General features: G+C 55.4%; 1 protein-coding gene across 1 annotated transcript; it reads right to left on the bottom strand.

The window, feature by feature from the left end:
* Nucleotides 1-852: 852 nt before the first annotated feature.
* TMPRSS3 (transmembrane serine protease 3) lies at nt 853-22475 on the bottom strand. The gene is made up of 12 exons (XM_008710199.2): nt 22362-22475; nt 17479-17589; nt 16523-16639; nt 16044-16167; nt 12926-13051; nt 11653-11696; nt 10788-10953; nt 9921-10090; nt 8040-8135; nt 5061-5203; nt 4262-4414; nt 853-1583 (listed from the first exon to the last, which is right to left on the bottom strand). Exons 1-12 carry the CDS (start codon nt 22453-22455, stop codon nt 1566-1568), a joined length of 1362 nt encoding a protein of 453 aa, XP_008708421.2. The 5' UTR covers nt 22456-22475; the 3' UTR covers nt 853-1565.
* Between the last annotated feature and the right edge of the window lie 1960 nt (nt 22476-24435).

The following is a 24435-nucleotide window of genomic DNA, read 5'->3' as shown; positions in this document are numbered from 1 at the left end:
TTGCACAACTTGGAGTTCCCATGCATGAGCCACCCCTACTTTCAAAGAGACCTGGGCAAAGCCACTTAAAATAAAAAGGGTCTTGTCACTTTCTGATACGTGGGGATCTGGGTGGCGAGTCCAAGCTGGCGGGGCACTCCGATGTGATGGCCGAGCGGCCAGTCTGTCTCGGCGCTCCCTCTCTCCCCGTGCATCCCCGTCTCGGACACGCCGGAGGCTCCCCGCTGCCTCTCCCTCCCCAGGCACCTGCTTGCTCTTTGAAACTCACCATCTTTCCTACGGCCACCTCAGGCAAAGCCACGGATCCGTGTGTGATAGCTTCATCTGTGATAAAGCACTTCTGGACAGTGGCTGCCTGAAGCAGCTCTTCCTGTGATGTGTGTGCCTGGGGGCCACGGAGGGTGTGTGGGTAACCGGGAGGGGTCTCTAATGCGGCAGGTCCATGGTAGGGTAACAAGGCCATGCAGAGACGCAGGGAAGCCTCTGGCCTCTTGATGACATGTGACTGTCCATCCACGCTGCCTTTGGAGCCCCCTGTGTGGGGTTAGGGGGTCCTGTCTTATTCCAGTGCCTTCTCACCTTACTCTGATTCTGTGTCTTCTGATATAACTCTGATCTGCTGAGAAACCTGTTCCAGGAGGCGCCTGGGTGGCTCAGTTGGTGAAGCGTCTGCCTTCGGCTTAGGTCATGATCCCAGGGTCCTGGGACTGAGCCCCATATCGGGCTCCCTACTCTGCAGGGGAGCCTGCTTCTGACCTTCCCCGCCCCCCCGTTCATGCTCTCTCTGTCTCCCTCTCTCTCTCTTAAATAAATGTATTAAATCTTTAAAAAAAAAGAAAGAAACCTGTTTCAACAGAAAAATGCACAACCAACACTGTATGTAGAGGAGACCAAAGCAATCACGGCTCTGCAGTTAGCTTAGGGTTCCAATGCCCACGAGTGGTCGGGATTCACAGACAACCTCTGACTCACGGACGCGTTAGGGGAGCACATGTCCTTTGGAAGCAGGAGACAAATAAGGCCCAAGCATCAAATGCTACAAAGAAAGAATAGAGATACACCTTACAACTAACCACTTGTAGACTAAGTTCCCACACGCGAAAAGGGACCTTGGAAGTAGAAAGTTCTGGGTTGCTTCCAGCGCTTAAGGACAAGGACACGCGGACAGCGACATCGGCCCCCCGGGGCTCCGGCGTGCGTCCTTACTGAGTACCTGTGTTGTTTGTGTGTGATTTGCCTGTGCCCAGGGGCAGAGAAACCTGAAGGGACAGTGGGACAAGGTCACACCATGAAGGCGTTCCCCCTTCTGTTCTCAGCGAAGGTCACAAGGGAGCATCAGGTCGTGTGAGCCCGATGCCCCCGGCGGCTTGTCGAGGTGCTGGAAGCAGGGTGTTCTAGAAGTGGGGGGACGAAAGGTCCTCCTTCTTTTGGCCCTGCGGGTGGTGCCAGAAAGAAGAGCACCCAAGGCTCCCTTCTCCCGTGGCAATTTCCACCCAGGGACCCGTGGCAGGATGGGGTGTCTCCATCGCGGCAGGAAGTCGAGGTGGCGGCCTGTGCGCTTCTCTTCAGGTTCTCAGGTCCCTCTAGAATGAAAACACAGCCATTACTTTCCTTTGCCCTCCAAGCCAGCCTCCAGCACTGAGACGGGGCGGGCACCTGCATTTGGCCACGAGTGAGCGTGGGCGGGTCCCCACCCCGCGTGGGGACAGCGTTGGCCTCTGCAAGTGGAGGCTGTGGCTCTGGGCGGCCCAGTGCTCGTGAGACCGCGCTCCTACCCGCACGGGTCTCTGCACCCATGTCCCTGACCTGAGGCACTTCCCCTCATTGCCACGTGGCCCTTCCAGCCCTCACGCCGAGTCCCTGAGTCCTGCTTTGAGTCTGAACAGGTTTGTGTTAAGCCCCAGTACAGAGCACAGCGGATGAAAGCAGGCAGCCCCTCGCCCGGGGTGGCTCTTGGAAGCCCCATGGGCATATTCAAAGGAACGACCAAAAATGCAGACCTCTGGAAAAACCTCCCATGGGAAGGGAAGCCTCTTCTGGATCTACCCCCTCCCCGGGACATCTGAAGACACTTGCTAAAGGGCGACTTTCATACTGGCCCCCAGGTGGGCACGAGGCAGCTGGTGACCAAGATGTCTCAGGCCTCCAGGGAGCCGTCCAGCTGCCATTTGTCCGTCGCTGGTGAACGTGCTCATTGGGGCAGGGGAGGGCGGATCCGGACAGGGGAGGGCAGAAGCTCATTGTAAGGCCGTCCCAGGGAGACCCAGGGCCTGCACCGGTGCTTCCCAAAGTGTCTTCCCTTGAAGACCCTGTACATTGGAACCGCCCGGGCCCTCACCCCACATCCCCTGATCAGACCCTCTGGAGAAGGGTCCTGGGAATCATCGAGTGCACAGACAGCCAAGAAGGGTCCTGTGCACGCCCACAGTGCGGATCCACCGTGCAGCAGGTGTGAGGCTGGAGTCACACTCTGCTGTCACTCACTGCGGGGGTCTCCTCACCTGTTATACAGGGACCGTCCCAGGACCTGCCACCCAGGACGGGGCTGAGGGAAATAGGTCAAGACATCACCCAGCGCCGTTGTTGTTAGAAGGCTCCCAGGGGGGTGTTGGAACCTTGCCCCCGCCAGGCCCCGGCCCTCCTCCATAACTTGAAGACTGGGAGCTGGTGCCTTGACCCACACCTGTTTCAAGCTTGCCTTTCATGACAACTGGCTTGGTCGCATGGACCGTCTGTCCCTGAGCACGGCTGCGTGGAGGGAGCACCTCTGTGGCTCTGTGGGTGACTCCACCTTTCCCGCCCTCCATTCCCCATGCCCCCACGGCCATCTGCACCCTGGGGTCCCACTCACCAGCCATCGAGGCCACTCGGCCAGGGGGCTGTTCTTGCAAACGTCTGTTCTCTCGCTTACAAACAGGTTGATGGGTTTGGGCTGAATTTTGTGCTTAAGAGGGTTACGTGTCCCTCAGTGAGGCTCCCTGGGCCAGTGTGTCGGCTCACAAGGGAGCCAGCAGGCGCTTCTGGAAAAGGCCCGTCTTCTAGCACTGCTCTGCTGCGAGCCGGCCCGGAGGGCAGGAACCATTCTTGCCTGCACAGCATGCACCGTGCAGCGGGCCTGGAAGTCAAACGGGCCTCGGCCTGGACAGGGGCAGCCACAGTGTAGCTTTTCCTTCGGAGCGAAAATTCCCGGAGGAGTGGAAAATAACGCCCAAGGCACCTGAGGTGTTTCTTAGCCAATTGTTTCCCATTAAAAGGAGCATTTTAAAAGGTCTTTGATCTAGGGACAGGAGCAGATGACTGTTGCCAAAAACTGGTGGCGGAGGGAGATGAGGGCGGAGGGATGGGGGGATGGGGGGCGACGGCTTAACGAGGTTGCGAGAACGGTCCTGAACGTGGAACGTCGGAGCACCGAGGAGCTGGCTATACAGCACTGTGATGTTAGGCCACGGGATTGTCTGCTTGAAAATGGTTAATTTTACGTTGCTTAATTTTGGCCCGAATTTTAAAAACAAAAGGCAAAACCCAAGTTCTTTGAAACTAGTCCAAGGCGTGATGTGGGCTCATCATCGGAGATCAAGTCCGCAAATATTTGCTGGGTGTCCGTAAAGCAGAAGGCCGTGCCACCGAGGCTCTGCATGGCCAGGCCCCCTGCCCTTCCGGCCTGCTGCCCTAGCGGTGGCCGTCCCTCCTGTCCGCCTGTGGCCCTCCCTTCTCCTGCTCGCCCTGGTCCTGGAAGCCAGCCTCCCTGACCTGTCTCCCTCCTGCATCACCCCTCCTTCAGGGAGCCTCCCCCAAAGCACAGAGCTGCCCGGCCCCCCAAGATCAGAGACTCTCTAGCCCACCCCTGGCTCTTAGCAAGGTCCAGATTCTTCAGGGGGCACTGGGGGCCTGCGGGTTCACACCGTCACCCACTGCCTGCACCTTGTCACCCTCTGCTCCATGCACATGTGCCCACTGGACCCCTTCCCATCCCCAGGTTTCCTCCTCAGCCAGCCTTCCTCTTTTCCCCACTTGGTGGAGGAAGGTTGTCCTTCGTGTCCCTGCCCTGGCCGCCCTTGTGCGCACCCATCCCCCAGGACCGCCCCCGCACAGAGTCTTGCCTGTGGGACCAGCTGTGCTCCCATCAGACACCCAGAGGCCACAGGGCCCTGCTTGCTGGACTGACCCCTCAGTGTCGCACCCTGGCTCTGCCCAGCAGCCCTGGGGCCACAGAAAAGGACGCTGGAGGCAAACGACGGGGACCAGCGTGAGCGGCACCCACCTCCATCTGCTCATGAATCCAGTCCAGGAAGGAGGTGACGCGCGTGTAGACCCCGGGCTTGTTCACGTCAGCACAGCCAATGCCAAAGCTCGTCGCTCCCACCAGCTTCCACACCCTCCTCTCCTGACACACCAGCGGCCCCCCGCTGTCTCCCTGGATGGCAAGGAAAGAGGCACTGTGGGGGGTGTCCCTTGTCTCAGGGCCAGGATCCCCCCTTCCTATCACAAAACTCAGTACAGGGCTGGCTCCGTGCTCTCACCCCCAGCCTCCGAGAACTGACGCTCGCACTCCCAACAGTGGGGTCCTTGGTTCCCCAGGGACGGTCTCCCCCAGCTGTCTCCCTGCCAGATTCCAGATGCACCGAATCCATGAAGGTCAGGGCAGCTGGACACAGCCCTGGGAATCCTCTAGAGGGAGGGTCTGCCTGGCGGGGCTGGACCCAGGCCGTGTGGGCTCACGCTCACTGTGGCTCTTGAGGTCCAGATTCACATTCACCAGTTCCCACCCGCCCTGCTGCCCCTGTTACCCCTCTGCAAACCATGAGAACCAGGGCTGGGGCGGGGAGCACCCTGGAGACCCCTCCCGCCGCAGCACCCAGGCAGAATGGGAGCGCTGGGTCAACTCGGCCGGCAGCCAGGAAAGGGAGTGCTATCTTGAGCAAACGTCTTCCCCACACCCTGTAAATTTGCTTTTCATTCAGTCACAGGGAAATGCTGGCAGTGGTCTGTGCCACAGGCTGGGTCACCGTCCAGAGCCTCACCTGCCGCTGTGGCCCCCAGAGGTCACCAAGGGCCCCTACCTGACAGCTGTCCACGCCGCCCTTCAGGTAGCCGGCGCAGAGCATGGAGGGGGAGATGATGCCTCCGTACACGTCTCTGTGGTTGCAGATCTTGTTGGAGATTAAGGGCACAGCTGCATGGTTGAGGACGGGGGAGGCGTCACCTGCGTCAGAGCGAGGACGGTGCAGGCATGAGGGGCCCTGCTGGGAACTCAGGACCTGCACTGGAGCGGGGGCCACGTCACCACATGCCGGTGGCAGAGGCCACTCCTGGAGGCGGACGGCGCATGCTCTGTGGCAAGCTCCCTGGTGAGCGGGCCAGGCAGCCCCGTTGCTTCACATGAGGGCCACTTACTTCCCGAAAGTGGCCAATGCAGGACCAGGTGGGGCAGCAGTGGCCAGCATGGACCTCCCCGGGGTCCATCCTGGGCCACGCACTTGACCCACACCGGCCGTTCCGTCCTCAGAACAATCCAGGTTACAGAAGGGAAACTGAGGCCCGTGAAGGACACATGCACAGTGTACAGGCAGAACCTTCCTGTGGTCAGCAGAACAGCGTCCTCCCAAAGGCGTCCACTTCCTAATCCCTGTGTCTATGTCACTTCCACGGCAGAAGGCCCTGAGATGGGGACACAATCCTGGGCTACCTGGGTGGCCTCTAAATGGAACCACAAGCATCAGAGGAGAAAGTGTGATGGTGGAACAGAGGTCAGATGGGGGGTGGGGGGATGGGAGGACGCTGCCCGGCCCGCTATGAGGATGGGGGAGGTGCCACGAGCCAGCGGGCAGTTCCCAGAACCCAGAGAAGGCCAGGAAACAGACACTCGTTCGGAGCCTCCGGGAGGGACCAGCCCTTCCGACACACTGATTCCAGCCCGTGGAGATGGGCGAGGACTCCTGACTCCGGAACCATAGATAACACGTCCCTGGGGCTGAAACCAATGAGTCTGGTCTTGCTGCAACAGCAACAGGAAATGATACCTCTGCTGTTGGACCAGCCCCACCATCGACCCGAAGGGATCCACACCTCTAACTTAACCTGTTCGTAAACCAGCTATTGTGGCGTCTTAGAGGCTGACTGCAGGGCACGGCCCTATTCCGGCGTCTCTAGCACGTGTCAGCAGGTGGGTGCGGGTCTGCCTGCCTCCAACCCACATTCTAAGAGTTCTCTGAGTTTGAGCTGCACCCTGTTTTCTGCATGAGTTTCTCCAGTCCCCCCATACCCCACGTGCCTGGGGACCACGGGCTGGAGGTCGGCTGAGAGTGGCCCCTCTCCCTACTCGCCCCACAGGATCTTACAAAGTAATGAACTAGTCTCCTGACACCACAAGTCCTGAGAAACAACAAGAATAGGGCTGTGGGGGTGGGGGGGGGGATGTGGAAGTCCAGACCTCCCAGCACCTGGTCATGTGAACCCCGGCAAGGTGCTCAGCTCCCCTCAGCCCCAGGCTCCTCGCCCTCAAGACGGCCGTGCAGATAATTCCCCGCTGAGGGGCTGCTGTGAGGAGCAGACAGTGTGGCATGGAGACACCCGGCTCACCACCGGGTACGTGGTGAAACAGCTCAACCTGTCTGTGGAGGAAGCTTCCAAGGGCAAGAGGACGTGGAAAGCCACTGGGATGAGACCCTGCCCCGGGAAAGAGGACCGACCCTCTAGGTCTAGGAAAGCCCTGGGCGCCTTGGACATTCAGGGACAGGGAACTCAACTAATAACCCTCAGGAGGAAAATACTGAACTTCCCGTATTAGGGTGAATTGTGCCCCCGCAACCATGTCCACCTGCAACCTTATTTGGAGTTGGGCCTCTGCAGATGAAATTAAGGTGAGAGTCTCAAAATGAGATCATCCTGGATTTAGGGTGGACTTTAAGTGCAAAGACCAATGTCCTTATAAGAGAAAGGGGAGAGAGATTTGAGACATGGGGCTGGGGAGGGGGGCACAGGAAGATGGGGCAAAGATTGGAGTGATACGTCCACAAGCCAAGGGACGCCAAGGATGGCTGGAGCCCCTGGAAGCTGGAGGAGAGGCCAGGGGCAGGTTCCTCCCCCTCGGAGCCTCCAGAAGGAACCGGCCCTGCGACACCTTGATCTGAGACTTCTGGCCTCCAGAGCAGGGAGAGAATGAGTCATTGCTCTTTAAGCCTCTCTGTTTATGGAGCTTTGTGACAACAGTCCCCCCAAGGAACTCCTACATTTCCTACCAGAAGGAAAGGGATTGGTGGAGAACCTATGAGTGACAAGCACACGTGTGCCCCACCCCAGTGGAAGGAGGGCGTGGCTTCCCTCCGCATGCGCTGCTCTCATTGAGGTGACTGCTACGATCATAGCGGTATGCTTCCGTACATCTGCTTTCTCTAATGAAATAACACACCTTCCAAAGTCTCACAAGACGAAAACTCCTCACCAGGTACAGATGTCTGCCTTCTGAATAAACCCTGGGAAGGTTCTCCATGGGCTCCTTACGTACTCTGCCGGCACGGTGGGGAGGAGGAAGGAGAACCGCCTGATGATTTGGTGAATGTCTCCCCAACGAGGGGTGTCCCTGGCCCTCTGTTTCCATTTATTTCTCTCCTTTTTTTTTTTTAAAGATTTTATTTATTTAACAGAGAGAGAGACAGCCAGCGAGAGAGGGAACACAGGCAGGGGGAGTGGGAGAGGAAGAAGCAGGTTCCCAGCGGAGGAGCCTGATGTGGGGCTCGATCCCGGAACGCCGGGATCATGCCCTGAGCTGAAGGCAGACGCCTAACGACTGTGCCACCCGGGCGCCCCCATTTATTTCTCTCCTGACACAGTCTGCAGTTTCACGCCCCAACACAAACGGAACCATGACTCTGACCCACAACTACTCTGCTGAGAGCGTGTGTCCAGCAGCTGACCCGCACCCCTGCCTCCCACGGGGACGCCACGCTGGGACACGGGGTGCAGCGTGTCACGGTGGGCGTGCACCCCGGCCTCATGGGTCTGGGCTCCCAGACTCAGAATCGTGATTTCAGATGACTGACCTCCATCCTCTATGGCCCCCCATCCTGACGTCCAGCACAGTTTTCCATCAGGGAAGTTCTCTTCGGAGTTGGGCAGGCAGACGGGCTGGATGGTCTCTGCGGCAAGGGGAGACAGCAGCCTTGAACTCAGGTGAAACTCAGGTCCACGAAAACAATGAATCTCCCCAGTGTCCACCTCTCTGAGGAGCTCAAACGATCTCTCAAGAAAGGCCAAGCCCTTGGTTGGTCTGAAAGCTCCCAGCTCAGCGCAGGGACCCCAGAGCCGTTCACCTTTAAACAACCCTAACCTGTGGCAATGCGAGTGGGTCTGGACCAGGGGTGGCATATTTTCTGTGAAGGGCCACATAGCCAATGCCTGGGGTTCTGTGGGCCCCGTGGCCTGCCACTGTGGCCTGAAAGCATCCAGCCACAGGCCGTGGTACACAAACGGATCTGGCTGTGTCCCACTGAAACTTTATTTACAAAAACAGGCAAAGAGTCAGATTGGGTCCTGGGGCCCTAACCTGCCCACTCCTGGTCTGGAGCGTGGGCGCACTGCCTTATAAAACAGCCCTGCGTGACTGTTCGGGTCCCACCCGGCACGTCTGGAGACAGGAAGCCGGCCTGTCCCCGCGGGCTGTGTCACATACACAGCAGAGACAGTGTCACGGCCGCCATGAGGCTGTCTCGTGAGCACGCTCCGCGATGCACTGTCTTTCCACGCGGGACAGTAACAGAAGGACAGAGAAGTAGCAAGAGCACTCGCTAATTTTTATCACCGTGCAGACGTCGGCACCTCATTTTTTACAACCAAGTATCGTTAGTAATAATGATAAACGAACACCACCGTTACAATTTCTCTTTGCTTCTCCAGAGATACTTGTTTCCAAGTGTTACACGTAGAGTGTTAGATGTGTGGTGTGGGGAACACACTAATCCCGGGCCAGGACTCCGCTGCTTCATGGGCCTTGTTCAACGGACCTCTGCCAACACTCCACGCGGCTATACGCTGGGGAAGGCGAAGGGGGCTTTAATTTATTTGAGTGTATTTAATCCTTTGTCTGCATCTGCAAAATGTTTGGAAGTCCTATCCTGTGTGCTCTGGTATTGTTGTAACTTTCAGAGGTTAGGACTCGGTATTTCCCACGGAGAGATGTGGCCTGACGAACGCGGCAGCTGGCAGGGAGAGACTTTCTGAGCACTTCAGGGAGTCCCCAAGATGCCCAGGAAAGAAGCGGCCATGGGGACGATCCCACTACGATCAACTGACTGACCTGCGAAGTGCCCTCTTTCTAGGCCACGACCAAGACACGGGCAGGTGGATGGCACTGGCAGGTGGACCTCATTTCAACAAGCCCCGAGACAGGGAAGAGCTCTTTGTTCCCACAGGGCCAGTGACCCCCCTTCTGCCACCTGGAGGCACCCATGGCCTGGCCTGGGGAAGTCCTTTCATCTCCAGCGGGCACCAGCAGGAAGAAAGTGGCACCAATGCGAACCCCAGGGATGAACCTGATGAACCAAGCTGACCAAAGTAAAATCGCAAAGCCTCTAAAATCAAACATCATCGGAAGCACAGCCCACAAGAGTAGGCATGTCACGCACCAAGAACCCGAACGGGGTGACCACCTGGGAAAGTCGAAGAGGTATATGGACCCGGCGTCTCCTAACGTGATAGCCTGATGTCCAGAAGGCTGTCGAAAAGGACTCGTTATACCAAGAACCAGGAAAATCACAACTTAAATGAGAAAAGATGATCAACTATGGCCAGCGGGGAAATGAGACAACTCCTGGCGTTGTCTGGCAAGGATTACAAAGCGGCTGTCATAAAAAGACTTCAAGGGACAATTACAAATTCTCCTGAAAGAAACGGGAGCCAGAGAGCAGCAGGGAACGCAGCCGTACCGCTGAAGGTGAGCGGCCCGGCCAGCTTCATGAGCGCTATGTCGTGGCCCAGCCTCTTGGGTTTGTACTTGCTGTGGTAGATGATTTTTTCCACCAGATGGGAAGGGGCCGGACTGTCCAGCAGGGAAACCAGCCCCACCTGGATGGTCCAGGACTTGGGGAGGTACAGGCTGAAAAGAGAAGGCGGAGAGGTGAAGTTGGATCACCCCATCACTTTCACCCCCGGACCTCGCAGGTCTGGAGGCGCAGGGCCAGGCAGGTGGCCGAGACACGGTGCTGCCTGCTTGCCGACATTGGCTCCGAGCACGGCTCCCACGCCCTGCGGGAGCGCAGGCCAGCCATGCACTCCCCAGGCAGGCTTCGATGCCCGCGCCTCCCGCTTCTCAGCACCAGAGGGGCCCGTCAGGGCCAATCTCCAACAGACGGCAGCCAAAATACAAACAAAAACGGAGAATCCACCTCTGTGTTTGGAAGTCTTCCCGTGCTCTCCTCCCCCGAGACACTGCCTGGGACACCGGAGCCACCCGGCCGGAGCCGCCTCTCACGCTCTTGGCCACAGCGTGCTCTCCTGTAAGTAGCTACAGGGAGCTTGGAGGTTTCCCTCCTGCACGGGAGCTTCCGTCCAAAGCTTTCTACCTCCTCTGTAAGAGCGGCAGGTCTGAAATCTTCCGAATGAGCTCAGGGTCACCAGTCACAGCCACCAGCGACAGTGATGGGTGCATTGCACTGGTCATTACTTTGTGACGATCTGGTCAGCTTGCCAGCTTTCTGGACCCACTGCTGACCCCCGGAATCTACCCCATCCTACACAGCCCAGTCTAGACGCGGGTCTATGGGCCACGAGGGCCCACACCCAGAAGCACTCACTCATAGACGCAGTGCGCGGCGGTGACAATCCACAAGGGGGTGATGACAGAGCCCCCGCACAGGTGATAGCCCTGGAACTGAAGGCTGGCCTGCCACGGCCACTGCATGAGCGAGGACACATTTCCACCCACGATGCGCGAGCTGTAGCCCATTCTCAGACCACAGACTACAGAGAGAGAACAAGGGCTGGGGGTCGATCCCACAGACCTCTCTGGGGAACCTGCTGTCACAGCCACAGACCCCCCTCTCCCTGACAGCCTGCTGCCCTCGCAGAGCTCACAGCCCAGAAAGAGAGCCCAGAAGGGACGGGAGTGGGAGAAGACAGGGGTGCAGTGGGAAGAGCTGGTGATGGCAGCGCCCCTCCCCGTGATGCCCATGACCCCAGTATGGCCACAACTCACCAGGGGCTCATGAACCTTCCACAGCTCTCTCCTCAGTAATGCAGGGCTAGTGTGCACCTGCCTGACTTCTCCAGACCCCACCCTCCCCCTGCCAGGGGCAGCTGCCACGGGGCTGGGAGCCTGGGGCACTGACCAGCCTGGGCACACTTTTCCTTGAGGTGGGAAGGTTGGGGAGTGGGGAGGAGAAAGTGACAGTGAGTCAGGCTGCTGGAGCCACCACGGAGTGACAGGGCATCACAGACCACGGTCCTGTCTGCGGCTGAGAAGTGCTCCGGGCTGCCCCCACCCCCCGGCTAACAGGTGAGACAGACAGACACTGTTCTCCTCCTCCATCAGGTGGGGTCCACAGAGTTCCCCCCCGGCACCTAGGACGAGGGGGCCCCCAGCAGTCTGAGGAGGCGGGGGAGACCGGAGTGTGAGCGAGCACGTGCTTGCACTTCTCTCTTCCGTGAGGAATCTCTTACCTGTGCACTTCAAGGTAACCACACGACCCGAGGCACATCCCTCCCTAAGGAGCAAAAGAGGAGGCCTACGGTAAACGCCAGAGGTCAGTGAAATGAACACTTTCTTTCAACTTAATCTTGGGGTGAAAGAAAAATGGACTCTAGTCCCCTGCCCTTGAATACAGATTGCAATTTTTGTCCATATTAAAAAAAAAACAACCCGTATGTGTGAGGTCACAGCTTCATTCTGGAACATTTGGCTACAGTGAGGCATTGTGCACGTGACAGGTGACTGAGTGTTTCTAAGCTTCGTCTAGCTAATGATAGGAGATGCCGGAGGAGCTCTGTTCTATAAACATCACTCGTGTCGTTTGCAGGTCAACTTTACCCCGGTGTCCTTCGCTGGCCCCTGGAGGACACGGAGTGCCCTTTGGACAGCGTGGCAGCCTCTCCTGGCGCCAGGTCCTTCCAGCCTGGATCATACTCTTCCCCAGAGCAGAGTTGTGATTGCTTCAGAAATGACACGGGCTCATCCTTGCGGGGGGGGCAGGGAATGTGCTTTTCCTATAATCCACCCGTGTCCCTTTGTGACTTTCCCTGCCTTTAGAGCCCCCATCTGCTTATGCAATCATGCAAGAAAAAGGGGGTGTCACCAGCTGAGGTTTCAGGACCTAAGAGATGAGCTGTCCCCAGGAATTGCATGTGGGTCCTGGGGTGACTATCAATTATGCGACGGACAGGCTGACAAGCTGTTGTTTCCCAGAGCAGAGAGCATGTTCCTGGGATTTGGTCCTAAGTGCCAGGAAGAGCACAGGGGATGCCTGACTGTAGAGGCAGGGGACCGGGCAGGGGACACAGCAGGCTGCGGGTACCATCTTTTACGGGCACCTCATGCTACCTTTCTCACGAGTTCTCGGGGGAAACATGCAATATGAATGGTAAATGTTGAAGTGCTTTGTAGACAGAGGATACGTGTCTTTCGTAATCTCTTTCTTTTCTAGTTTCCTCGTCCCTCTGTCCTTTCCGCACACACCCCTGGCCCACGATGAGAACAGCACGACACACACGCCACGCTCCTTACCGCCCTCCTCCTCTCTCTGCCGGGCCATATTCGCCTGGTTTGGGGCGCGTTCCTGCACCCCAGCCGGTGCTCCACCCAGTCTCCCCGCGGCGGCCAAGCCCCCACCTTACATTTGGAGAAACTCTGGTCTCTTGGGTCCTCGCGGGGCCGTGCATAGCTCAACGAGGCCAGCAGGGGACGCAGTGCAGACCGCGGCACCACCCTGCCGCTCACCTCACGTACACGGAGTGCTGCAGAGCGGTCACTTTGTCATCGGGCAAGAGGTGATTGATGGACGCAAAGTCCTCCCGGAGCTGCTCCTCGAGCACGTCCACCCCGAGCGTGTCTGCACTCACGTAGCTGCAAGCACATGGGAACGCGGACCCGATGCGTGACCTCACTCTGCCTCACGTCATCCATGCGCGTCAGAACACCGCATGTGTCACGCGGGGGGATGTCATTCCCACCCTCAAACCGTCAACAGCTTCCTTTGCTGGCTTAGGAAGGCACTCCAGATCTCGCATTGTCTGGGACCAGGGACCCATCTGGCCCCCGGCCCAGAGCTCCTCCCCGCCCCCCCCCGGCAGGCTCTGGGCGCGTGTCAGGGAGACCACTTCCCGAGGTGGCCAAGTAGCCCCCTTGACGCACCCCCCCGAACTGACCTTTGCTTGGCCCGAAGCAAGCCCCAGAGAGCAGAACACAGAACCACATGTGGGACCAGAGTGGGGGTGCCGAGCACCCAAGAACAATAGGTGGGGAGAGGGAAATCCAGAGCTGGGGGGTTCCCACTGGAGAGAGATGAGCACAGAAGGAAAAGGCTCAGACGCCCCAGCAGATGTTTATAAGATCAGGAAACAGGTCTGGAGAACAACGGTAAAGAAGGCATGATCTTTAAAAAAAAATCAAGTGTTGACGAGCTCTGAGTTGAGGGCCAGTAAATGAAGGGTACCCTCCCGAAGCAGCTGGCCGGCTACACCAACACACAAGGTTGTTACAAGTACAAGGTTGGGTCGCATTTGAGTTCGGAGGGCAATGACCCTCCCAGCCCTCCCGGGACGGCTGAACTGCTGATGGGGCAGGCGGCAGGCGACGAGCTCCCGAGACGAGACGGAGCACTGTGAGATGCAGGGGGCCCCGAGGGCCGTCCCGGGATCCCCATAAACAGCCCAGCCTCCAGGTGGTCGCGACCACCACGGCCGCCAGCTCCCCCAGGGCGTTCCCGTGTGCCAGGCTCGCCCCGACGCGAACCTCACAGCACCCTTCCAAGCGGCTGCTACTATTGTCCCTGTTTTGCAGGCCTGAGTCAGGGAACTGCGCTGGGGACACGGGGATTCGAACCCAGGCGATCCGGCTTGACAGTCTCCCCTTTGCTGTCATCACAGAGAGCTGACACGGGAGACAGCCGAGCGGAGAAGACCAAAGAAGGGCTTTAAGGAGAGAAGGAGGAAGAAAAAGCAAAAAGGCTACAGAAGAAAATCTCGAACTGGAGCAGCAGGTGCGGAAGGGAGGAACCGGCCGTGCTGGGGGCCCGTCTGCCGGACGCCCCCTGAGGGCGCGCACCAAGGGTAGGAGGGACCATCTCACCGTGGCTGGGCGAATGGGGATCTGAGGGAAAGGAGCCTCTGGGCCCTTCTGCATAGTCAGGGGGCCTGGGGCTTCAGGGGAAGGGGTGGCCCTCCAGGAGGGAGAGGGAGGGGAGCCGGAAGCGGTAGGGGTGCCCCCCGTGAGTCCGAGAAAGGGCCTTGAAGGGAACAGAAGTGCCTGGGGAAGCTTTCTGCTATTTGCTGCGGTGATGGTGTGTGTATGTGTCACGTGTGTGTGCACATGTGTGGGCGTGAGGCATGTGAGTGTGCACATGTGTGCGGCTTGGTGTTTGTGCAGGGAGGTATTTTGTATGTGTACATATGAGTAATGTAGTGTGTGTGTGTACGTGTGATGTGTGTGTGATGGGGTCTGTGCATGGTGCAGTGTGTGCATGTATCTGACGTGATATACGACAGAGTGCATGTGGACGTTTGTGTGTGCTTCCACGTGGTGTGTGCATGCACGGCGTATCTTTGTGTGTGTGTGTGCGTGCGTGAACGTGTGTTGTGTGTGGTGTGCGTGTGGTGTGTGCACGTACATGTGGTGCATGTGTGTGGTGTGTGTGTGCACGCGTTGTGTGTGTACATGTGTGTGACACGTGTGCATGTGACATGTGTGCTGTGGTGTATGTGCATGTGTGACATGGGTGCATGTGGTGTGTGTACATGTGTGACATGTGTGGTGTGTGTACGTGTGTGACGTGTATGTGGTGTGTGTGTGACACGTGTGTGTGGTGTGTGACCCGTGTGCGTGTGGTGCATGTGTGTGTGGTGAGCGTGCGCGTGGGGTGTGAACCCCCCATCTGTGAGGGTGAAGTCTACATGATCCTGGGAGGCATCTGTGTGGGTGGCTTGGCTGTCATCACAGGGCTGAACCACAGCTAATTCCTGAATCCGGATTGTCACAGAGTGAGAAGGACGCGGTCTCAGGGACACAGCTGGGGGACACTGGGGTGTCACGGGCACTGGAGAAAGGAGCTGAGAAGAGGGTGCACAGATCTGAAAATCGAGGCTCCCTGGATTCCCGGCAGTTTCTGGCTTTAATGCCGGTGTCGGGGAACTGGGGCAAGGACACAGGGATTCGGGGGCAAACACCCAGGAGCATGGGAACTCAGAGAACTTGCCTGCTTTGAACTCCGGGGGCCAAGAGCAAAGGGAGTTGGGGTGCCGTGGCGGGAGACCACGGAGGACAGCGGTGCCACGGGTCAGATGAGGGGCCAGGGGAGAGGAGGAGAGAAATGTGTCCCCTCAGTGCAAAACCAAACGCTGAGAAGAGAAGACCCCACTGCCAGAGCCGCCCCTTCCACAGGGTGCCAAACAACTGTTTGACGTGATTGTGTTTCCACGACATGGCTGGCTCTTCAAACTGGGCTCTGTGGGGCTCCTTGGAAGGGTGCGCACATGTCCGTGGGGCCACGAGCACCGGGCGGGCGGGGTCCACGTAGCTACCCTCTGGCCGTAGCCTGAGCAGCTGGGGGCTTAGCCTTTGGCTTGGAAGTTCTGTATTTCCTGTGTGCATCCGGAGTCCTCTCCTGACCATGAGACACCCCCAAATGTGCCCCTTCCCAGTGACCTTGATCAAACCACTTAGCGTGCGGGGCTTGCCGTGCGCACCTGTGGCGCGGGGATGATGTCACGGTTGCCGCGGGGACGCGGTGTGATGGTGAGCAGGGGACCCCATAAATGGCCCACTAGAAGATGGCTCTCTCTCCGCATTGTCACCACGATCAAATGCTTTACCCATCGGTGGGACATGTTCTTTAAATTACCTTGGAAACCCCAGCTGGGCACAGGCGACGTTAGCATGGTGACCCTTCCAGTCGTCAGAGCACACGGTCCTCCAAGCCGCAGCTGTGAACACCTGGAGCACTGCGTTCTGGCCGCTCACGCGGACTGCCCGGCGCACGGGAAGAGCAGGCCGTGAGATTTCTCTGCCTCCGGCGCAGGTCCCTGCTCTGCTGACCCTGGCCGGCCCCTCGCCCACCCCACCCCCACCCTGCAGGGCAGTGGCAGTTCTTACGGCCTCCACCCCCTAAGCTCTCTTCTCTCTGTTCTTGTGTTCTCCCCAACCGAATTTTGGCCCCAGGTAACAGCCGTCTCTGCTCCCAGCTCAGTCACCCCTGGGGACGAATGCCAGGTGGATCCCAGTTAAGGACGTGACTTGAGAGTGGCATGGATCTGGACCCATTTCACAGATGGGTAAGGTCAGGGTCGGGTTGTCCTTCTGCAGTGAGGAGCACGGCCTTACCACACCGGTACTCATCCTCCCCGTCTCTGCAGTCCGGGACCCCATCACACCGAGCTGTCAGGTCAATACACTTAAAAGACGAGCGACACCTGTACTTTCCGGAACAATCGAAGTGGACTGAGGAAAGGAGAGGACAAGTGTGTCAAGGAAGGGCTGGTTTCTTCAGTGTACAACACTAACAACCATCCACTGGCCACGTGGCCTTGAGCTTGGCCATCAATAATGAAACCTGCATTGAAATTGCAGCCTGCTTCCCTCAGCCCAGTTTCTGTTCCAAATTCCGGAGGGTGGGGCTGCTGCACCCCACTTTGCCTTGCAATGTGGACTTGAACCACAGCTCTGGGGCTCAAGGTCAAGAGAAAAAGTGCATGGCTGAAGGCCGACTGGCCGAGTCAGCAGAGCAATGAGCTCTGAGTGAGGACGACTCAGCCCCCAATCTACCCTCTATTGTCTCCGACCCTGGGCAAGAAGAGAAGGGACCGGGGACCACACCGCTGAGCGGGTGGGCCGGTTATAGGAAAGAGAAGATGAGATATTGTTCTCAATCAGAGCCCATTTGAATGATTCACTTTCTCAAAAGCCACATGAACCTTCTTTTAAAAAACAGCAGGTATGCTTGGCCTTGCATGAATGGCCTCCTTGTCTTTTCCTCCCGGCCCCTCACCCCCTCCCGCCCACAGAATCCTATTTCATCAGCTGCCTTTCAGCACGTCTAACCGGGCAGGCTCCTTGGTGACAAAGCCCCGAGCATGGCCAGCAGCCCCTCCTGGGCCCCAGCTGGCCCCACACTCCCTCAGGCAAAGAAAACTCCAAGTCAGCAAGCCCAAAAGACGTTTGCCTCTAGTAATGAAGGCTGGGTGGCAGCACCCCGCCAGTGTGAGCGGGGCGGGGGCTCATCAAAGTTTAAACGCCTGAACAGGCATTCGAGAGCCCACTGAATAATGAATCGTACTCACTGCCCAGACCAATGGCCAGTGCTAGTATCAAGGCAATGATCCCGATGACCATGATGGGAAAGAACTTCAGCGGCAGCAGGGACAGTATCTGGGCCGCAACCGCGTCTGCGTCTGAAACCGGAAAGGTGGGGGAAAGAGCAAACCGTCACAGAGCAGTGGATTTGAACAAAATAAAACTTAAAACTGAGCTATCCGTCCCCCCTCCCCTCAAAGCAGAGAATGTTCTGGCCCAAAGAAAGTTGCCTTAGAGCAAAGTCCATCTCGCTGGGGACACACTCCCCAGAGGCTCAGCCCCATGCTCTCCCCCAGACCCAGCTGTGTCCATCCCGGGTTAGGGGATGGTGTTACTGACCGAAACGTGCCCCCACCCCAGTCCTCAGTATGTTGAAGTTTGGACCCCAGAATATCGTCTTATTTGGAAATGGAGTTTTTACAGAGGCCATCAAGTTAAAACAAAGTCATCGTGTGTGTCTAATCTAATCTGACTGGTGTCCTTTAAAAAGCGGGCATTTGAACCCAGAAACAGATATGCACAGAAGGGAATGGTGTGAAGAGACACAGGCATGATGCCACGGAAGATGCCGGCAGAGACGGGGGCGATGAACCTGCAAGCCGAGGAACCCCAAAGACCAGCAGCAAACACCAGAAGCGGGGAAGAGGCAAGGAAGGCTTCCCCACGGGTTTCAGAGAGAACACAGCCCTGCCGGCCCCTGGCCTTCGGACTTCCGGTCTCCAGAAGCATGAGGCCATAGAGCAGTGTTGTTCTAAGCCACCTGGGTTGTCATACTTTGTCTCCACAGCCCTAGGAAACTAGTACAGGGGGCAAGTGGAGCCCGGGTCCGCAGAAACACTTCCCCATAGCAGATGGTGGCACGTAAAACCCAAACAAGGTACTCCGAGGTGAGCGAGGGCTGGGACCTCTGAGAGGGTCACCAGATAATGTGCCAGCCCGTTCCCCGTGAGTCTTGTGCATGGCGACACCCACAGCCTTGTCCCAGCCCGTCTCTCTGAGGGTGCTGGCAGAGCAAGCAGCCTTAGAAGACAGAGATGACGTCTCTCTCCAGAGCAAGGAGCAGGCTTGCTTACCGTCTGGTTTAACAGATACAATGTCTTCCTTTGGGACAAAGTGTGTGCAGGTCTGCTTGCCGCCCGTCATAAAAGATTTGAGTTGCCTTGGTTCTGGGTTCCTTTGTGTGATGCAGACCCCTTGGGCATGCAGCGTATCCCCGGGCTGTTCCACATCACCCCCGTGGGACCTGGTGGGCACCGGTAACTGGCTCGAGTGGGATACACGCACCGCTCGTGCCGTGAGTAATAACGTCCCCCGTGTCTGACCCGGGAGTCTCCTCTCTTCCCCCAGAATCCAGCAAACTGGGCAGGCTGACTTGTTAGCTTGCAAGTAGAGTAAACCCCACACCTGGCCCAGTTCTTACTCAAAGAACCAGGCAGATTAGATGGAAAAGAGGATGTGCCGTATAAGCGTTATGATGCCCAAAAGTACAAGCCCCTCTGGGGAACTGGAAGAATTTCCATCGGCACCTTTACTCCAAGGAGAACAGGCCACTTCATGCAAATTTTCTCATCAATCCTGAAAATACATCTATGACAAAGTTGTCCCCACTTACACTGGGGAAGGTGGGAGTGTGGGAAGGGGAGATGGGCTTCCTCACAGCACACGGTTACTCGGGACACGCTGCCCCTTCCTCTCGCACCCTAGTCCTAGAGATGTGGAGCTGAGAGGTCTCCCACGGAAAGGCTTCAGAGATCTCCCCCCGCCTGTCTTTGGAAACCCACAGCTTCACCCTCTGGCAATAAAGAGTGTGCTTATAAAATGGCCAGTATCATTCAGGGCTGCTTAAAGAAGAGAATTTGAAGACAAAAATGGGGGGGAAGGTGGGAGAGGAGGAAGAGAAGAGTAGAGTAAGAGAAGAAACGAGGAAGAAGGCAGAAGGAAGAGGTTAAGGAGAGTAAGGAAAGGCACGCACTCCACAGCCTGAAGGAGGCAGAACGAGGAGGGGGAGGCAGAGGGCAAGGTCTCGGTCTTGGCCACGATGAGCCGGTGGCTTGCTCGGCAGCTGTGTTCCCAGAGCCTAGACCCACACCGGTGTGCCGCAGTCCCTGAGAAATACAGCTGACCCTTGAGTAACACAGGTTTGAGCGTGTGGGTCCACTTCCACGTGGATTTTTTATTGCACCGTACCTCAAATGTATTTTCTCTTCCTTAGGATCTTTTCTTTTCTCTAGCCGACTTCATTGCAAGAACAGTGTGTAATGCGTGTAACACAGAAGGCACTTGTGAAGTGAGTGTTTCTGTGATCAGGAAGGCTTCTGGTCAACAGTAGGCCATTAGTAGCTAAGTTTTGGGGGAGCCAGAAATTATAAGTAGATTTCTGACTAGGTGGGGAGCCAGCCACCTAATCCCACCCCTGTGTCGTTCAAGGTCAACTGTATCAGTGAACTGAAGGGATGAAAGGATGCAGGACCTCGTGATCATGGAGGTGGTTTTATCTCAGCAGGGGAGACCAGTTCCTTCAGGGCAACCGATTCCTGGTCTTGAGTTAACAGAGCAGACTCTTCTTTCCAGGCTTCCCCACCCCCGGAAGCCCGCACCGAATTTATAACGCTTTCTTACTGAGAACCCATGCTCCACTTATACCTTAAAAATCAACAGGAACCCCAGAATGACCTCTTATCATTCCAGTCGCTCTGTGCCTAAGAGTTAGACTTAGGACATTCAACCTAATTAGAGATTCAAAGTTTGCTGCTCCCCTAGGACCTTTGTATGGTTCACATTCGCCCCTTACAGCTCCTGGTCCTGGCGCCCTGTGGGCACGACCACGCCCCGCTCCCCCTCCTTGTTCTGTCTTTGAGGGAATGCCTGGAACAGAAAGCCAAATGCATAGCACCTCCCCCAAAAAGAAATGCAAATGATCAACAAGCACGAAAAAACCTTCCACCTCTCTGGAAATTTGAAAAACTGCAAATCAAATGTAACTACGTATCGACCTCACAGTATTTATTCCGACTGCTGTTACAGCGTCCCCACTGCATCCAGAGTGAAAGGAGATGGACCTCCGTCTGCAGTGACTAGGAGGATACGCTGTGCAAACTTTTTGACAGTCAAACTGGAAATACGAACCAAAAGGCTTAAAAATGGATGGAATTTTTGACCTAGTAAAACCACTTCCCGGAATTTATCTTAAGATGTCATCGCTGATGTACATAAATTTCTACCTACACGGACACTTAGAGAGGTGGTGTGTGGGATACTGGTGCACGGGGAACAGCCTGAGCGCCCATCAGAAGGAACTGGTGACAGAGCAAATGTATGGAGTTAGTCCCCTGATAGGGCAAGGCGGTTGGCAATCCTCCTCTGTAAAGGACCAGATAGTAAATATTTTAAACTTTATGGGCCATATGCTCAACTCTACTATGGCGTGAAGGCAGTCAGACAATAGATGAGTAAATGGATGTGTCTGTGTTCCAATAAAACTTTATTTATATAACCAAGTAGTGGGCCACATTTGGTCCATGGGCTATAGTTTGCCAACCCCTAGAGAATATTTAATTATTTAATGCCATGGAAAGAAGAACATGATATTGTTTCATTTGAAAAGAAACAAAGCTTCAAAATAGAATGTGCCACTTTCAAAGGAAAATACAGATATGTAGATGAGAAAAAGCAAGAAATCCAAGACTAAAGCACGAATAGGGTTATCTCTGACTAATGGTGAAATTGTGGGTAATTTTAAGAAATCTTTTTGATTAACTGTGTTTTCTAAATTACTATAATGAACGAGACACTGCTTACTTACTTAAGGCACTACCAAATTCTCACTACGAGGAATTAATCATGAAGAAATAAGCAGAATTAGCAGAGATGAGTATGTATAGTGTAATTCATGCTGATATTATTTGTACTAGGAAAATATTAGAAACAATTATATATCAAATGATGATTAAAAAAACTATGTAAATTACACATCTACTTGATGGAATCTTGTGATGTTATTAACAAAAGGCGTTTATAAAAACCAAGCAGCATATGGGAAAACGCCCGTCTATGCCTACTGTGTATGAATGCATACTATGGGCAAGGACAGGAAGACAATGCAGGCAAACATAAAAACCAGGCAAATCTCGGGGGTCAGGTGACAGCAGAGTATTTTTTAAATTTACATTTATGCTCATTTTTTGAGCTGTATTTTAAAATTGTGTATCCTTACCCTTACTTGAAACCTGCCCTCCCACCTCCTGTCTCTTCCACCAGCCCCAACCTCGATTGTCCAGAGGGTTTAAAAGGAATCATTAGGGCAGCCCCTACTCCAAGCTTTCTGGAACCTCAGCCAGAGCCCTCAGGCGTCCCCCTTCCGGGCCCCAGAGGTCAGCATTCCTGACTGCACCAGGGACCAGCCAGCCATGGAGCCAGGCTCACTGTAACAAGTCCTGCATTTGAAACCTATTTGCAAAACCAGCTCTCCTTGTTGTTCAGAGCAGCTCTCGTCTCCTGCTGTTGGGTTTTACTCTAACCTCAGCAATGCCCAGCTTACTTTAAGTGTCCTGGAAGAGCTGATGAGCACTGGTTCTCAGGACTTTCTGGGGGGCTCAGAGATTTTCTGGCGGGACCGGACCCCTAACTCCCAGGGGCAAGTGGAGCCTCAATTTCTGAAAACTTCCTTCCAGAGAAGGTAAACTTCCGTGTCCTGCCGTTGGCAAGGGGCTGAACAAGGTGATGCCCTCACTAACGCCCCCCTCTCCAGGGCTCTATACACCCAAGAAAGTGCAAGCATCCAGCTTGTGGGCGTGAGACATCCTGGGGAGGTATGTCGCCAGTGGGACAATCTGGGGACCCTCCCCCAGGATTCACACCTGGCCCCACCTACCTGGTGCAACAGGGCTTATTTTCAAATCGTCAAGTCCAAAAAGGGATCGGAAGGAGAAGGGAGCCTCCGCCGCGGGGGGGTCGTTCTCCCCCATGGTGACGATTTCAGGTCCTCTGGGATTCGGCTCCGCCGGCGCCACTGCCTCCTTCGCCAGCAAGAACAGAAAGCCTTTGCTTCCCTATTTACAGCTTTAGCGTCAAACGCATCTTTGCCACGTTAAATCTTTGAAATCCAACAATCCACATAAAGCACGTTCGGTCCTGATTAATCACTATTTGTCCAGTGAAAACGCATTTTTTTTTCTGAGCCACAGCAGGTAAGAGAGAAAGTTCCAGAGTTAACGAAAAATTATGAACTTAGTTCTGCTAAAATAATGACTTTCTCACCGTATATTCTACCGATCTGAAATCAGTTGACTAGCCGTCTTTAGAGAGACGTCCTTCTACAATTTCGAAATTACTGCACCATTATTTTTCAGAAGATAAATCCCTTTCAAAGCACTTTCCTTCTCTTTTTTGTCATTGTTCTTTGTCCCTCGTAAACTCAACCCTTTGCCTACACATGTGGGACACCCATCACAACCATAAGAAGTTTTTTATACTCACAGAATGTCCACACCAAAAAAATGCAGATGGCGCCAGGGAGGGGACACTCACCCCCAGTGTTTGTAGTTTCCCATAAACACAGCCCTTCCCGGGCTCGTGCAGGCATGACTTAGTTAAGGATGAGAGTATCCGTGCCCTCTGGGCGCCCAGTCCCCCACATAGCAAAGGGAGGAGCAGCCGGAGACCGCTGGCTTGCACCAGCTACACCGGGGCTCCATTTCCTCCAAGAGAATTCCACCTATCACAAAGCCAGAGAGGTCAGAAGCCTCTGGAAGTCGTTCCCGCAGCTCTAAGAGGGGCGGAGTGAGCAAGGAAATGGTGGATTGTTCCCAACTAAATCCCATCTCACCCTCCCAGGGATCAGGCAGGCACGGGTTCTCGGGGAGCTGGCTTCCTCAAAGGAGGTCCCAACTGGCATAATAACATAGATACTTCAATCACTCATTTTTAATTTCTGTTTACTGGTTGTAACATTTGAGATCCAACAAGAAACTATTAAGCCATTTAACGCAAACTCTGTCTTCGTGCTGTTTCACGTGGTCTTAGGAAAATCGAAGCAAGAATTATGCACTAAAAATATTTATTTCATCTCCATCTCAAAAGTGGCTCTGAAGAGTATCTTAGAAAACTACTAAATTCACATCCTGTGTTTTTCTTTTTGGTTCTTGCTGACACTCGCCCCGTACTATCGGCATGTGGCAAATGACGCGGCTTACCTTTATGACCAGTATAAGAACAGTGGCAAAATGCTTTCTGAAACCTTGAACCTAGGCGCGGAAGTCCCTTCCCAAATAGGACATCATTGGTCCATTTCACAACACTGAGAAATGTTGAGAAATCCTCTTTCAGAAGCGTCATCTCTCCCCCACTCGCTTCACTCACCATGTCTGGAGCCGCCATCCTTAAAAGCAGGAATCTTTTCCTTTTTCATTATAAAAGCAAGCGTGATGGTAAGCAGGCTGCCAACAGGTTCGTCCAATCGGGAAATGCTTCCACCGAGTCACTCAGCCTTGTCGGCTCAGTCATCACGGCGAATGGCACCATCGCGGGCATCTGTGTAACCCGACCTGGCGGTGGTATCAAGTGGCCATCGGGGGTATGGCTGCAGAGACCAGGGAGGGGAAAAATGTGACTTGCCCTTAATTAGTAAGTAAGGTAAGCAAACCTTTTCAGAAACCTCACATAAGAGAATCTTCGGAACACAGACACTCCTTTTATAAAAGAACAGCTAGGTCCTGCCCGGAGCTGTGCACGCGCACCAGGAGGGGCAGGCAAAACGCTTCGGCAGGGGTTTCTACCCCTCCGTGTGACTGAGTCCCGCCTAGACTCACGGCTGCTCTGCAGACAGAAGGGAGGGAGCCTGAAGGTGTTCTCACAGTGAGCACTCCACAGAGACACTTCAGTCTGTAAAGGGCCTCTACCCGAGGGGTTTCTGCACACAATACAGCTTGAAGATGTTTTATCAGGAG

The sequence above is a fragment of the Ursus maritimus genome, unplaced genomic scaffold, assembly GCF_017311325.1.
Source record: "Ursus maritimus isolate PB19 unplaced genomic scaffold, ASM1731132v1 scaffold_4, whole genome shotgun sequence".
In the NCBI taxonomy this organism is placed as follows: Eukaryota; Metazoa; Chordata; class Mammalia; order Carnivora; family Ursidae; genus Ursus; species Ursus maritimus.
This window is presented reverse-complemented; position numbering and strand designations above follow the sequence as displayed.